At 35.6% G+C, this 16,702-nt stretch overlaps 1 protein-coding gene across 1 annotated transcript in view; it reads right to left on the bottom strand.

The window, feature by feature from the left end:
- The window catches only part of PLXDC2 (plexin domain containing 2), a 417,331-nt gene that overhangs the window by 105,737 nt on the left and 294,892 nt on the right, over window positions 1–16,702 (bottom strand). Inside the window, exons 8-10 of the mRNA XM_032622008.1 lie at window positions 14,262–14,361; window positions 4,530–4,625; window positions 4,244–4,325 (exon numbers count right to left, since the gene is read on the bottom strand). Of these exons, the coding sequence (XP_032477899.1) occupies window positions 4,244–4,325; window positions 4,530–4,625; window positions 14,262–14,361 (278 nt within the window). The remainder of the gene's footprint in view (window positions 1–4,243; window positions 4,326–4,529; window positions 4,626–14,261; window positions 14,362–16,702) is intronic.

Raw genomic sequence — 16,702 nt, forward strand, 5'->3', positions numbered from 1 at the left:
TATCTCAAAAGACAAGTGCCAGCATCCACCAAATTGCCCAAACAAAAATTTAATAAGTATCCTGGATTCATATAGTTCCCTTTTCCTTCACTTCGAATCCACTAAGTAATCTGTCTCGCATTGAAGTGCTCTTTGCTTTCACTTTGGTGTAGCTGGTTCCCGGTTGTTCAGATCTAAGTTTAACCGTCCCTTTTCCCAAGAAGCCTTTTCTGGCCACTCAGATCAGAGCAACTACTGGCTCTCCAAACTCAACAGATCATTCATCATCAATTGTCTTTTTTGTTTAATTATCAATTCATTTATTTTCCAGCTTAACATGCTAAACTCAGCTCCCTGAGAACTCTGGCTTTGATTAATGCCTGGTTATTGTTCTAACTACTTCCGTGCTTAGACTAGTGCTTGCTGTTCAGATAAATGTGGAAAGTATTCAATAAATTTTTAAGTAAATGAATGAGTGAATGAATGTTTTAAGAGCCAAAATATATTTTCAATTAAAAAATAAACTTTTGGAGGGTGATGGCTGATGAAACCAAGGTCTCTTCGAAAAGACAAGGTTGTCTAGCATGAAACCAACAAGTAAACTCCTGTTATTCCTATCGATTTTGCTATATGTTCCCTTATAATGTTCGATTTCCTTCTTTTGCCGTAGCACTCACCACTGCTAACTTTATTTCCTGCATATCTATTTGCTTAAACTCTATCTCCCCATACTAAACATGTAAGCTCTATGAGGGAAGTGATTTTCTCTCTTTCCTTCACCACTGAATTCACAATCCAGGATAGTAACTTGAACACAGAGATACTAAAAAAAATTTTGTTGAATGACTGAAGATAAAAGGTGTGGTTGATTCAGGTCCTCTCAGCTTTCAGCGAAGAAACAAAAGCACTCTTACCTAGAAGTAATGACCACCTGTCCCAAGAAAACACTCTTGATCATGGATCTCATTACATGTTCCTATAGCTCAAATTCCTTTAGACCTTGGATAAGCCATTACAAATATTGTGCCTCAGTTTTGGCTTGCTGAAAACTGAGAATTAAAGGAAATAAACAAACCAATTAAAATTATCTTATCTTTCTAGAGGAAGCCCAGCTTGAGAATTCAATAATCATCACCAACTGATTATCATTCAGGGATAAGAAAGCACAAAGGAGAAGGTAAGAAGGATGGAAGAAAACAATCTGAGAGGCAATTTTTGCACTGCTTAGGATAAGACGTCTCTTGTTTTATTGAATTTGTCGATAAAAGCTCTAAAGTCTGGGGAAATGCTTCTGGGCAGCAAAAGCAAAGTTTTGATGCTCATAGGCTTAAGGAGAAATTAATAAAATGCAGTGGGGAAATTAAGTTGAACAAGAGTGCAACGAGCCGTAGTTAAACCAATTAATTAATCAGGTTTTGATATGTATATAACTGGGTTGCTGAAGAATTAAAAATAAATCCAAGATTTTATGGGCTTCCCTGGTAGCGCAGTGGTTGAGAGTCCGCCTGCCGATGCAGGGGACACGGGTTTGTGCCCCGGTCCGGGAAGATCCCACGTGCCGCGGAGCGGCTGGGGGCCCGTGAGCCATGGCCGCCGAGCCTGCGCGTCCGGAGCCTGTGCTCCGCAACGGGAAGGGCCACAGCAGTGAGAGGCCCGCATACCGAAAAAAAAAAAAAACCAAAAAAAAAAAAAAAAAATAAAATAAATCCAAGATTTTAAACCAGTGTTTGGTATGCAACAAAACACCAAATGGTAACAGGCAGAAAATTCGAAGTTTTTCTTCATAGTGTTCTTTGATAAATTCTGTCCTCATTCGTATGCATCACCACCTTTCTTTTTTCCATTAATCTTAAAAACAACCTATGCTTTCAGTAATATACAAAAGTCTTATGCTTTGCTTGATTCTCTTCTACATGCTTTTTAGGCCAATTTCAAAACCATGCAATTTTCTTGCACCCACAATTATAGAAATATTTATTTTTTCAGTAGTATGTCTACTGATGTTCAGGAAGCAGTTAAGATTAAGGTGCTTAGTGCACCTGCAGCCTGGTGGGTGTGAGGCATCGAAAAGGCAGGCCAGGAAGCACACAGAGTTTCAATTCCAAACATCACTTAAGAGCTCTGAAACCCTGCACAAATAACTGAAGCCTCAGTTTCATCCTCTATAAAAATGTTATGTGAATTAAATATTTTTGAAAATTCTTGGAACAAGTCTGGCAGAGAAAACTCTCAATAAAATGGGAGCATTGACAGTATAAAGCATTTTGCACAACTTGTGGATGTGTTTCAATTGTCAGAATTGCTTGTCTGGAGCTTTAAACATGTATTTCCACCCAAAAAATTTTTTGAAAATAATGAAATGGTTAGTAGAAGGTAGGGTTCTAGACTAGTGTCCCAAACCTTCATTTATAATGACATTGTTTCGGTCGAGATTGTCTGAATAGTACTCTAGCTGGGGTAGCTAACTCGTCCTGGTTTTCCCTCAACTTTCCTGGTTTCAACTCTGAAAGTCCCTCATCCTGGGAGATCCTTCATTCCCAGACAAGTCAAATCATGATTTCTTCCTTTGGAACCTAGCCATCATTCATTCACTCGTTCATTTTTCTGCAGTATCAGGTACATTCTTAGGCTGTGGAGATGTAAGGACAATTCACCTTTAATAAACCCGGAGCCTAGCAGAGGAGACAGACAAGTGACAAATGTCCGTAAGCCTTGAGCTAAATGCTAATTATGGAGGTTGGTGCAGGATGCCGAGAACCACAGGGGCTGGGCGCCTCACACAGACTCATGGTTTAGGGAACGTTCTCAGAGGAGTTGACCACTGAACTGGAACTTCAATTAGATACGTACCCCAAACCAGGACCTTTTACTTAATTCTTTTGGGCTTTTTTCATGTCTCAGATCATTGTTACTAAAATATACCTATTAAAATGCCATCTCTTTAGGTTCATTTTGGTCATTATCTAAACAGATTTTGACTAACTTCTGATATGCTTGTAATTTGTGGCATGTCAGCAGTATTTGAATATAAATGACTACAAATCCTTAATTTTATAGCAGTTCTTCCCACTCTGGAGATATAGCCAAGTTAAAAATCTGCTTTTAAGAATGGTGATCGCCTGTCTGCTTTTCCATTGTTTGAAATTAGTTGCACAAAGGAAATTATTGGAACAACATGTTAAATTGAAAATAAAACAGCGGTTATAGTAAATAATATTGCTCTATCTGAAATACTGTAGTGGTTGTCCCAAAGTTAGCAAGTCACACATGTTTCCCACAGCTTGTTATCAAGGAATTGGCATTCTATTCTTTATACTTCAATAACTTTTAAAGTAGTCCTGAACATGTCCCTATCTTTACAGCAAAGGCTGCAGCAAGATGATAAGACACCGGCTTCTCATACAACAGAAAGCTCTGCTGGAACGTGCACAAACTTGAAGACTCAGTTCTCCTGGAGGAAGAAGCGGATTTTTCATAGACTCTGCAGGTGAGAGGGGACTTATTCCCGGACAGGTTGGAAGCTCCATGGTGGGCAGGGACCACATCTATATTAATCACTGCTGCTTTCCCAGCACTCGGGACATAACTGCTACACAAAATGGTTGAGTAAATAAAACACATTTAAACGTCTTCACTCTGCATTTCCAACAAATGAGCATTCGGTCTCCGAAAAACTCTCTTTGCCATTCATGAAAATCAGTAAACCTCTTGGACACAACCAAGTGATTCAGCATAAGTTTCAAAGTCAGTTATTTACAACCCAGGACCAAACCGCACGTTCTATTTATGTAGAGTCCTGTTAGTGTCCCTGTATTCCTCAGCCTCAGACTACACCTCTAATCTAGGTCAGTAACCTTTGAGATATTTATAGGAATTTGCTAAGAATGTTGACGTGATTATGCATTAACCATCCTTGTTATTGTGAAGATATGTCATACCATGATTTCTGAAGAATACGGACCAACAGCTGCAATTTATAGATTCATCAATCACAATCATCATCTATCTTAAGCCCCATAGCAATTATAAATATATGTCAGATAATTATCTTATGGACTACAAAGGTTCATGGTCACTTTGGGCAATCAAAGGAAAATACTACAATTCCCATGTCTGAGCATTTTTTGCATTTTGGTGTTTTGTTTAACACATGTACATTTGTTCATGTATATCCAGTCAACACACCTGACACATTCAAAATTCAATGGAAGAGTAGAACAAGTCTTCATAAAGTTTAAAAATATTTTGCATTACTGTCTGTTACCTTTGAAGTTTACTACACCAACTGCAGTTGAAGCCAATCTGAGAGGATACACAGGGGCCACAACCATTAAACTGGAGACATGCTAGGAAACAGGAGAGAATGGATGCATCAAGACTAATTGGCAGCATGGAGGGAGAGAGAGAAAAAAAAGACTGCTCTGCCAAAATTAACATTACCCGCACATCCCCATATACACGCAGGATCAAAAGACCCATGCATAAAAAGATCAGATCATACAAATTGCAAATCATTTTTCCCACCTAGCTATGTTTACATGTTAACTTACTAGGCAATGGGGTCATCTCCACAGCTGAAATATTGGTGATTTTTGACATTTGTAGTTCTACTCGGTGGTATTCATAAATTGTTCTTCTTCGAACATCTGTAAAAACAAGAAACAGCATGGAGAGTAGAAAAAAAATCCACTTTCAACATTTCTTCACTTATAAAACAACTGCATTTTAATAATGAATGTAGAATTATAAGCGTTTCACCTGGTGGGGTTTTAAAATAAAAATTTAAAATAATCAAACCCTATAAAAAGGTTGATTATCAAAATCTGAAATTCTTGTACCCAGCAGCATTTTCATCAAGGAAGCTGAAAATGTTGATTAGGGTCTCAAATTTCTCACTTCACTAGCAGGGCTCAAACCCACTGTCATTCGGAGTATACTTAAGATATTTTCTTCATAGATTTATAAATTTTGAAAGATTTTGACACGAAATCAAGAAGGTAAGATGACCCCACTTCTCTGAAGCTAAAACTAAAGTGAGTCCTTTAGGAATGGGTAGCAACTAAAAATTTTTCAGTCTAAGTAAAGCTGGTTTAGCTAGAATAAGAGTCTGATTGCTTTAAAGGTTTAGAATAAGTTTCTTTAATAAACTTGAAGACAGAAATTAAATCATTAAAGAATCAGTATTGCTATTAAATGTACAGTGTCATATCCAAGGAAGGTTAATAATTAGCACTTATATTGCATGCAGGAATTTATAATAATTCATCGGCAAATCCAGTGGTGTTCCTGAGGAATAGGTTAGATAGAGACTTTGACAAAAAATTTAATAAGTAAAAATCAGATAAATACAAGCAAATGTATTTTATAACAAAAAAAGACGTTGATGATATATACTTAAAATCTACTTTTGAAAAAAGACCTGAGCCTTATACTATATTAGCTTGCTTGAGTTAGGTAAATGGAAATGGAAAATTGATATTATTGGTATTTTACTTAGCTCTTGGAATGCTTATAACGACAGGAATGCATTTCCTGAATACTATTATATCTACCAGGAATTATTTGGGAAGCTATAAATTATTTTTAAAATATCATAGTATCCAACTTGGGGAAGTCATATGTCACAGTGGTTAATAATGCATGTATTTGCAAAGTCTGGTTCAAGTCCCAGGCTTGCTACTTGGTATCTGCATGAACTTTGGCTCTTTTGTTAGTCTTTCTGTACTTCACTTTCCTCGCCTATAAAATAGAGATAATAGTACCTCTATCACAGATCTGTTTTGAAAATTAAAATGATAGTAAATGAAAGTTGCTTAGAATAATCCCTTTCACATTGTAAGTTCAATAAATATCAGATATAATTTTTGTCTAACATCAATATGGCAACCATAGATCACACCGGTTATATGCTGCATGTACTGATCTAATTTCTATAGATCTAGGCCCTGAAATCAGGCTTCTAGGAATTTGTTTCCCCTCTTATATTAGGGAAGGTTAAATTTTGATTAAAGTAAATAGACCAACAATGATCTCCTCTAGGACATAAAACAGGAGTGTGGTGCCCAGAAGACAGCAAGCTCTCTTTTAGTAACAGTGTTCAGGAAATGTAGATACCTACACATCCAGGAGGGAAGTCAAACATTTACTCACAACCTACACATATCTGTTTCTCTCCACTCATATTCTTTCACCCATTTCTGATTATTCACAATGAAATTCTACTGCAGAAGAGGAAGACGGGAAGGGGTCCAAAATGAACTCTTTGGAGGCAAGGAATGCTTCTAGAATGCTAGGAATGCTTCACTCAATATATCTTCAGGTTTCTCAGATTGGGAAACACTGATTAAAAATGTTAATCCAATTCACATCTTTTTTGTATAAGCAAAAGATGCATATATAATTTTCAAAGTGCAAACTTTATCCAACATTAGAGAAATTTCATATTTAGTAAGGTTTCTTGAGGTACATGAATAATGTCTTTTCTTTTTTTAACTTTTAAGGCATTTGAAACTATCACTCAGTTTCTGCCTTTGTCTAAAGAGAACACGTGCTTTCCTATGCATTTTGCTAAACAATTTAGTTTTTGGAAATAAATAAACAATATAGACTTGCCATGAGATCGCTGTGATGGGGGTTTCTGAGTCTTCTTCATACTAAAGTTTGCACAGTATCATATTAGTAGGTGCTTAAAATACCAGTTTTCTTTTAACTTCATACTACACTTTGAAAAGTTCAAACTATGGACATGACCGTGAAGCCTCTGGGAGTTTAATTATTGATCATGCAAATGGGGTAAAGGGAAGCAGTGACATTTTTGCCATGCTAGTTCTATCACCTGCTCAGATAACTCCAACTATTGGGAGGAGATGAATTTAATAAAACCAAAATTAATGAGAACGTGTTTTGTTTGATGACCTGCCAATTAATGACAGCTTCCAAATGGTCATTTCTGTTATGTATCATACATCTCCCTGTCAAAAACAAGTAATTAGGAATGTATTTACTGGTAGCTCCTGCCAATACTAGAAGCTTTCATTTGATTCCAGAAATGTATTTAGCCCATGTGTCTTCTTTAGAAAGTTAGCCAAAATAATGGTGAACCAAACATTCAGTACCTTAGCTGTGGTGATACAGCTTCAACTGTTTTATTACATCTTTACAAAACCAAGATCAACTATAATAACCATTAGGGGCTTTTAACATTTTTTTAAAAAATGAAATGAAATAAATCTCTGAGCAGCTAACACATAGAGAATAAAATGCAGTAATCAAAATCTTAAGGTGATATGATTCAAAGTGTAACTATTGAATTGCATGTTTTTAGACATTTTAAGCAATCAGCAGGAGGGACAGAGTGATTGTATGGAAACACCAGGAATCCTCTCCAATCAATATCCACTCTAGCTCAAATGAAAACAGTTTAATGAGTACCCTGTGGCATGATTAGCCATGATCTAGTTTACTTGTCTGTCTTGAAAATTAACATTCACACAGAGAATGTATGAGTAATTTCCTCAATTGTCTGATTCTTTATATAAATATTTTAATATTTTGTCTGGATTGTCAAGTAAATGATTAGTTAACATTTCCTTATTTATGTGTTGTCAATGCTTAATGACTGGTCCCAAATGATTATTTCTTATTTTCTTTACTAGTTCCCACTGAGCCCAGCACACAGCACCATTTACTGAGTAATCTTTAATGTAAATAGCATGTATTGCACAACTACAAGTTCATTCCCAGCATAAAGACTCAGGAAAAAAGAGACTCTTGAGAGAAAAAGTGCACTATTATAGAAGTTATAAGCTTCCCACACGAAAATGCAATGCATTACCAGAATTAGCTAGTTGGAGTTGTGAAATAAAGCATCTACAAATAGAAGATGCTTTTGCCTGAAACATTTAAAAATTCTTGGGACTTCCCTGGAGGTCCAGTTGTTAAGACTCCGTGCTTCCACTGCAGGGGGCACAGGTTCGATCCCTGGTCAGGTAACTAAGATCCTGCGTGCTGTGTAGTGTGGCAAAAAAAAAAAAAATTCTCCCTGTAGTTCTATTAAAAAATAATATAATTCAGCATTGGAAAAGGCAACATAAAATTTAGGTGACCATGAGGTGCTAATCTGAACCTCTCATATTTTCCTCTCATTATTCTTTTGTGTTCATAGAAATTCTAAAAAAAATTCTCAAATATGTCAAAATTAATCAGTGATTTATAATATCCAGAAAATTCTTAAATTTTTGCTTCTTTTGAAAAATCAAGATCAAGCAAATAGGGTATGTTAGAAATGTATGTATTAAAGCAATAAAATATCACTTTGCATGATGCTATCTATCTTGGAAGAATTTTGTGAGAGGATACTTTATGGGGAAAATGTCATGATTTCTATTTCTTCTTCCTTTTGTTCAGCCTCGAGTGAGCTAGTGTGTACTTGACAACAGAAGCACCTAATGAAGCTGTGTGGTAAAGAGAAGCAATTTTATCTTCTGCAAAATGAATAAGTTTGAAGTGTTTTCCATTTTGAGGAACACAAGGGTAAGATGACACAATTTCCTGAAGGATTTGTAGAGCGATCCGTCCTTAAATGAATGAAAAGACCCTGATAACTTTGAAAATAACAGGTGAGGCTCAGTTCTTCTGAAAGGGCTTTAATTGGGGTGTATAAATTGTTAAGAAAAAAAAAGTCATGTTTTTCCAAGACTATTTGTTTCTTCCATAGTTTGTCAACATGTTCTTTTATTTTAGTTGCTAAGTAATTCTAATGGATGTGTCCTACCGCTGAATCCAAAATTACAATTTTTTTATGGGCAAAATCAATTAAAGTGAAATGCTTAAATTTGAAAATGTATCACTGAATAATATCTAAAATTCTAAGGCCTTTCAGAAGGCAAAGAAGAAGTAAAAAGTAGGTTAATGTAAATATTATACTTGAAATTTAATGTTCTATTTAAACATGTGTATAGGGTCCACTGTCACCCTGTTCAGTATGGTGACCATTAGTCATACATAACTCTTAAAATTAATTGAATCCAAGTAAAAATTCAATACCCCAGTTTCACTACCACACTTTAAGTGCATAGTAGTCACATGTAGCTAGTAAGTCCGTATTGGACAATTCAGATTTAAAACATTTCATCAGCACAGAAAGTTCTATTGGACAGTACAGGTCTATACTACTATGTTTTTGAGAATTAACGCTTAAGACATTTTGCATGATAAAAGTGCATCTCTGTTTCTTAAAGTTATTTTTTTCTTTTCAGTCTGTGAACATAATTTTGATCAAGTTCTTTGAGAAATTGCTGACTGGTCTGTAAGCTCATAAAGTGACCGTGTATGGCAAACTACATACAATGTTCCTCAAAGAGTTCCCTAAATCTCTAAGTATTTTTAAAATATGTTTTCTCTCCAAATTAGTTGTCAGTTTTATTTTTGAAAATGCTAATGTTTCTTATTGAGCTGTGAATAATAATCACCAAAAAGCAAAGGCACACTGTAGCATACACAATGTCAATAAATTTAAAACAGAAGATGCTGATGAGAAAGGGACTGGTGTTAAGAAAGAACCAGATAATGCATGCTGGTGAGAAGAAAAAAGTGGAGTATTCTAAGGGATTCAGAAATTGCCATTATCATAACTTGTAGTAGAACCGTTTCAAGTTAGGTCAGCTGCTTTCCAGATTAGTTTCTAGTACAAGAATTCTGCGTGTGTGTGTTAAAGTAACTTTCACATTACTGAAATGACATAGACTTAAGTTTCCAAATAAACGGACCGTGGAGGCATGAACGGATTTTCTGGGTTTCTTGCTGGAAATGTTATGCTCATTAAGCTCAGAGGGTGGAGAAAAAGGTGAGGGATGATGGGGAAGGTCAGCACTGTGGAGATTAAGATCAAAATTCAAAACGTTAAACCGGAGGAGAGAGAAACAAACAAGTAGAACAGTACTAGAGAGCACTGTAGGTTTACCCAGGAAGGCCTCTGCACACTGCAGAAAAAAATATGGAGGGTCATGAGCTGAGGCTGAGAAAGGATTACTTAGCAGAGCTACTTAACAAGAAATTATGGCAATTACACATGACCTATGAATATATGACAATGTTAGAACTTTCTGGTAATCAAAAGAATATTAGAGCATCAATGAAATATCACGTTCTGCTTATCAAATTTGCGAAGTTTAAAAAATGATAGTAGTGTCTGAGAGCATTTGGGGAAATGGGATATCTGATATGATGCTGGTGGGGGAGTAGATTGGTACAACCCTTACAGAAAGCAATCTGTCAAAATACATAAAAATTCATTAACATTCCATGGTTACATATTCATTTTTTATGGATTAGATATGAGTAAAAATTCAAAAGCAAGGATGTTTAGCACTGCTGTTTTACTGACAATATGAAAAGCAACCTACATGACAAACCAGTGCTGAAAACAGATTACACAAATTATGAAACAAAGGAATTTGTTGCGGCTATTAACGACCACATTTACACAGGTATTTAGCAGTGTAAGAAAAACGTGCTGTATATATTATAAGAAAAACAGGTGGCAAAAATATGTATAGGATAATGCCAATTTTCTTACCCTGTGTGTGTGTGTATACACTATAAACAAAAGATTGGATGCTGAGATATGAAAACATTGATTGTTATCTCTCTGTAGTAGGTTTACAGGCAATTTAATTGCCTTCTTTGAGTTTTCTATTATTTTATCAATTCCTCTGGATTAATCTGGACTACGTTTATAATCCCAAGTATGTTTTTACACTTGTATTTCTGTAATGAATAAACAAGGTCTACATTGTATGTAGACCTGTTTTTCACATCTGTACCTGTGGAGATTGAATTGGATGATCTCTATACTTTTTTTTTTCCTGTTTCTAAAGTTCTACAAAATAGTTTATGAAAAACAGAAGGTGATGCAGAGATATACATACACATGGACAGACAGACACAACAGTATGTTAAGAAACAAATGCTGTCATGGTCAGAAAGAATGAGTTTCAGAGAGTGTCAAGGTGTCCTTGAGTGGAAATCCCCTGTGGCCTCACTCTCATGGGCACTGGGCTTGGGTGTGGACACCTCAGTCAGCATCACTGTCTTTTTAAAGTAACAATGTGGATGCCGATGGATAAGCAATACAAGTAAATATAAATACAGTGTTACTTTGTGCCAGGTACCACGTGCTATACACATATTGTATCTTAGGTACTAAGATGGTCATTTTGCATATAAAGAAAGTTATAGAAATTAAATAATATGTTCAAGGTCTCATGACCAGTATTCACATTACAATTTCCCTTATACATTCTGGATTTTTAACTAGTTTTTCTTTTTCTTTATTTAATATAAGGGTTAATTTCACCATAGACATTTTTAATTTTTTTGAAGGAGCAAAGGAATCCCCTTGTAACTTCAGAACTACTTACTGATTTACTAACAATGCCTAAATTCCCTTTGATATTTTAAACTATCAGATCACCTAATCTTTTTTGAAAGGTAAAGGCTATTTTAATAAACTATGCCTGAAAGTTACATGGAAAACATTTATTATTTGGAAGCCTTTAAAAACTGAAAAACAATTTTTTTGTTGTTGATGTTATGATGGCGGGGAGGAATCTTCGTAATAAACAAATTCAATTTGCCTTAAAGCTTTTTGAATGCTCTACCAAACCTTCACCAAATCTGATAAGAATGGTATACTATTGTGGTCCCACTGGGAAAAATTACTCTCAACGTTGTGGCTCACTTTCCCATGTTGTCATGGCTAGATTAAGCAAAGGATCTAGGTTCTATAACCCATGTAACCAAAATGATTTAAAGAACAGAAAATTGATCTTATGAGAACAAGGTCCTGTGTAATAATGCACCTTGGAATACAGAAGAAAGCAAGCCGCCCATTACTTAGGATAATGATCAGTTTTTCCCTAAATTCACTCAGGAGAAGAAAAAGGGGTAACAGAGATGAAAGATTTAAATTCCCTATGAGGATGACTCCTAATAATGAAGGTTATTAAATAAGGGAACAGAATCTTGAAAAGGACTTAAATATTTATCTAAATTCTAATTGTACAAGTAAGTAACACACTGATCTCTAGGAATCATCTGATTTCCCAGGAAAAAATGATACTTGTATAACTTGTATTACGATATTCTTGGGTTAGCCTAATGTCTGAAGTAAACAAGTGTGTTTTTTTTTTTCCAGCTGAGAATACAATGCAGCCATGCAACCATATCTTTCCTATTATACAGAACCTCCTGTAACAGATACTGTTACACCTGATAAATGTGGGAACAGATTTTTAAGGAGATTAAAATTTTTCTGTTCCCCCAAAGTTTTTTAAGTAGAACACATGAATTCCAGTGTTCTTGCTGAAATACAGTCCCATCTAATGGCAGGGATGAGTAGATTAGAAACTCAGGACTTCCGTTCCTTCCTGGCAAATTTTCTCAAGGTGACAGTGAGGTCAACAGGAAATGTAAATGTCACTCCAGCACATAGCCTGCCTGAGAGAAGCTTCTCCCTGAACTCAAAGCTTGAGTACTTTCTTTAGATTAATGCTGACTCCCAAACTTTAGACATAATCTGTTCTCAAAATTCATATTAATTTTGCCCATTTATTCAATGAAATTTATATTTGAGAAGGATATTTTCCCCTCTAAACATAATGGTCACCCTGTTACAATATAACAAGGGGTGCAAAATTGCATTTTGGGACTCTGAAGTCTGAGTACAATTTTATCATGTCTCAGTTCTGACACAACACTTGAATATTACAATACATTTGTAAAAAAATTTTTTTTGTACGTTGGTGGGTCTTTTTCTCTAAACAATAATATATCAGCACATCAATGTGGGCCAAGATGCCCTCTGAGGAAGCTGCAAATAAAATTCTTTCTGGGATGAAAGAAGCCACAAATAAACTAAAACTAGCAATTCTTTTACTTGTGCAGTAATTGACTCAGGTCATGCTTGACTAACTCCTCTGAAAGGAAGAATGTGAGAACATTCCTCCTCACACAGAAGTCAACTTGGCCTCTCCCAGGGTTCAGCCTCTCCCAGGGTTCAGCCTCTTGACTAAGAGTTCTGTCAGGATGTCTTTATGTTGCCTACACATAAGGATATATCTCTGCTCTGTTCACAGTACAGGTTTGTTTCTGGAAAATCTGCCTTGATTTAACAGGTGGCTGGAATATTACCTCCCGCAAATTCTCAGCTAATAAGGAGAAACAGCCATGGAAGATTCACGGTCTTCACCAAGCAGAACTGTCACATATGAATGTCATTCTAAACCGTAATTGTAAGATAACCCCTATAATGTTTCCAGCCAATCCTCTGCTCTGAAAAGTCTGATTTCCACGTCATTTACTTTCTATATTTGAGGTGACATAAACAGAGTTAGTTCAAGTCAAGACCAAACAGCATATGCATGGGATAAATTAAGTCTATCACTATAATGAAATAAAGAATTTTGCTCAAGAAATTTGAGCAAAAGGGAAAGGAATGATCTAATCTTGAGATGTATCATAACCTCTTGCTTTACATAAGTACCTCTGGGACACAAACAGTCACCTTTGGTACTAACATACCCAAGCAACCCTCAGGGCTGTTCTTGAACTAGAAGGAGGTTTTAAAACACAGAAGCTTTCAAAGGAGGGCTATTTACATGATCAGCAGTTACAATTTGGATTTCTAATACGATGAACAGATGCCCAAAGTAACATATATGTTTTTATTCTACAAATGTAAACTAGATTAGATAGGCAAAAATGATTTAAACAAAGAAAATAAAATATATTGTGTGGTAGGTATGGCTCCATCAAGATTTTTTTAATCTCAGTTTATACTTTTTGGAAATCTTCCTTTAGACTCTCAAACAGTTTTATACAAACATGTTAAACATGAAACGGTACAAGGCTGTTCTTTTGCTGATAAATGTATTTAAATGAAATAAACAATCATACACCTATCAATCAAATGAGCTGTCACTCTTTTATGTTCCTCTTCCTATTAATAAAAGAAATATATCTGCACAACCAAACTAACTATTCCAAAGAATCCAAATTCTCTTGGCTTGGCTATTTAACTTCACTTCACCTAAGTTATTAGTTCAACACTAACAGAGAGATAGCAAATGCCAAAAAGACTTCCAAGCCAAACAATATAATTAACAAGCAGCAATTAGCTAAGTGATTCGATTGTTGGAAGAGTCACATCTGCCCTAGATCAATCTCCTTTAAATTTACCCCACAGCAGGCTCAGACTCTGCCATTACCCTTCTTCTACATACTGGGAATTTGTTGGATCCTGTGGACAACGACAAATGCATCTGACAGCCCCACTTTCACTGGGTGATTGGTCGAACTTATCTGTGTGACCAAGACAGGAATCTGGAAAAGAAAAAGCAGATTGCTGTGAGTTAGATTTGAATTTCATTTGGGGTAGGTGTGGGGAATGCGACCATCTTGTTTAATGGATAAAATTTGATTATGGAGATGAAGGAAGAGAGAGAGCAGGAAACATTAGAGAAGAAAAACATACAATACCTAAAAATAACATCTGTTTAGTGCTATTCGATGGGTTAAAGTGACAAGAGAGTTCCTGGTCCTACAGACAGGGCTACTTGATGATGAAAGTAACAGATTCTCAGAGAATCTAACTGATGCTGAATACTGAAAACTTCTCACACATACAGGCATACCATGAATGCACGTAGTGCGGACTATCATTACAGAGATAGAGATTCTTTTTGTACCATTTGTTTTCCCCAAAGACTCTATTATATATTCATTTTCATTGTTTTAAAAAATCCTTGTTTACAAGTGGCCTTATAGATATAAAACCTAGAGAAAGATAATAAGTGCATTCCTAAATATATATAAATATATATGTAACAATATCATCATTGATTAATATATAGCAAAATTTGGCAATTGTTCCTTAATGGATGAACTTCACTATTCTGGTTAAAACTCATATGGAAAACTTATGAATTATTATGGGTCAGTTCAAGGTCATACTTCCTAAATTTAAACCTCAATAGAGCCCAAATCTGCTTATTATAGACATTTATAATGTGTACAGCTTTAAAAAATTAGGACACACTGAGACTATATTAAACATGATACAACAGTTATAAATGAGACAAACTCTTGGAGCTGCTTTTTCTAGATTTAGAAAAGAATCATTGGAGATATGATTACTATCTTTACTACCAGTTTTATAGAAATGAAAATGGGGATGAAAACATCTTCAATACATAAAGGGACAAGAAACAATATGGAAGGATAAATGCACGAACAAATCTTTTAAGTAGAATAAGCAGATTGTGGGCCATCTGTGGGTAATTCATTAAAGATCATATTACATCAGACATGGTTGTATAAGCCATAATAAACAGCGTGGCAATAAAAAAGAAGGAAAATAGGGGACTTCCCTGGTGTTGCAGTGGTTAAGAATCTGCCTGCCAATGCAGGGGACACAGGTTCGATCCCTGGCCCAGGAAGATCCCACACGTTGCAGAGCAACTAAGCCCATGTGCCACAACTACTGAGCCTGCACTCTAGAGCCTGCGAGCCACAACTACTCAGCCCACGCACCACAACTACTGAAGCCTGCGTGCCTACAGCCCATGCTCCGCAACAAGAGAAGCCACCGCAATGAGAAGCCCGTGCACCGCAACAAAGAGTAGTCCCCACTCTCCGCAACTAGAGAAAGCCTGGGCGCAGCAACAAAGACCCAGTGCAGTCAAAAATAAATAAATAAAATAAGTAAATTTTAAAAAAAGAAGGAAAATAACTTGGAGAGATGTAATAAGGACTGTACTGCTTATTTTTGCCCCTGACATCATGAAGTTGTAAAAAGTGTTATTTTGTTGAAACTAAGAGGAAATTTTAATGTTTCTGAAATTTGTGGAATTATCTCAAAATAGTAAATGGAAGATATTTTCCTTTTATGTACTAATCAGTCCTCTCTTGAACAATGTTGTAGTATTGCCAGTTTTATATCAGTGTGTCCAGTTCTTAACCACCATTAAGAAGTATTCTGATATTTGGACAGCAGAAACAAACAAAATCAAACCAAGATTTTTGTCCCTAAAAGTTCATTTACTAAATGAAACTCTGATATAATTTATTTATGGTAATTGCTAAGCCATACTCAGTATCAATGTATGTAATCCCTTTTCTTAGGGTACATTATATTATTACCCAGTTTATACTTCATGTTGAAGAATGCTAATATAAGTGCAATTTATATTTAAGACAGATTTACAGTGAAAGAAGAAAAGGCAAAGGGATAGAAAGCCACAGAAAAAAATTTCCAATTCAAGTTATATTTTGTATATCCTAATAAGACAAGCTCATAATTTTTAAACAGCATCATTAGTAGATGCCTGCTTAGGAGTAAGTACGAAAGCTTTGCTACTGGATTTGTTACTTGCTTTCATTCTTACATCTATGACTGCAGTTTTCCTCTGCAAGGTAGGAAATATTTTACCAGATAATTCTGTGGTAATTAATTGTACTTCTTCTTTCCCATACTCAAAGCAGAGCTTGAGTTTATATTGTTGTCAACTGGAAAATTCTATTATATTGTTATGAATATTACATTATCATATGAGAGCTTGTTTTTCAGGTCACATGTCTTGGATCTGCAGACATCCTAGCTTCTCTTCTCTTCACATTATCTACCCCATCTCTTCTATCTCTCTTTATCTCTTCCCTTATCTAG

This window comes from Phocoena sinus, chromosome 2 (genome assembly GCF_008692025.1).
Source record: "Phocoena sinus isolate mPhoSin1 chromosome 2, mPhoSin1.pri, whole genome shotgun sequence".
Lineage (NCBI taxonomy): Eukaryota > Metazoa > Chordata > Mammalia > Artiodactyla > Phocoenidae > Phocoena > Phocoena sinus.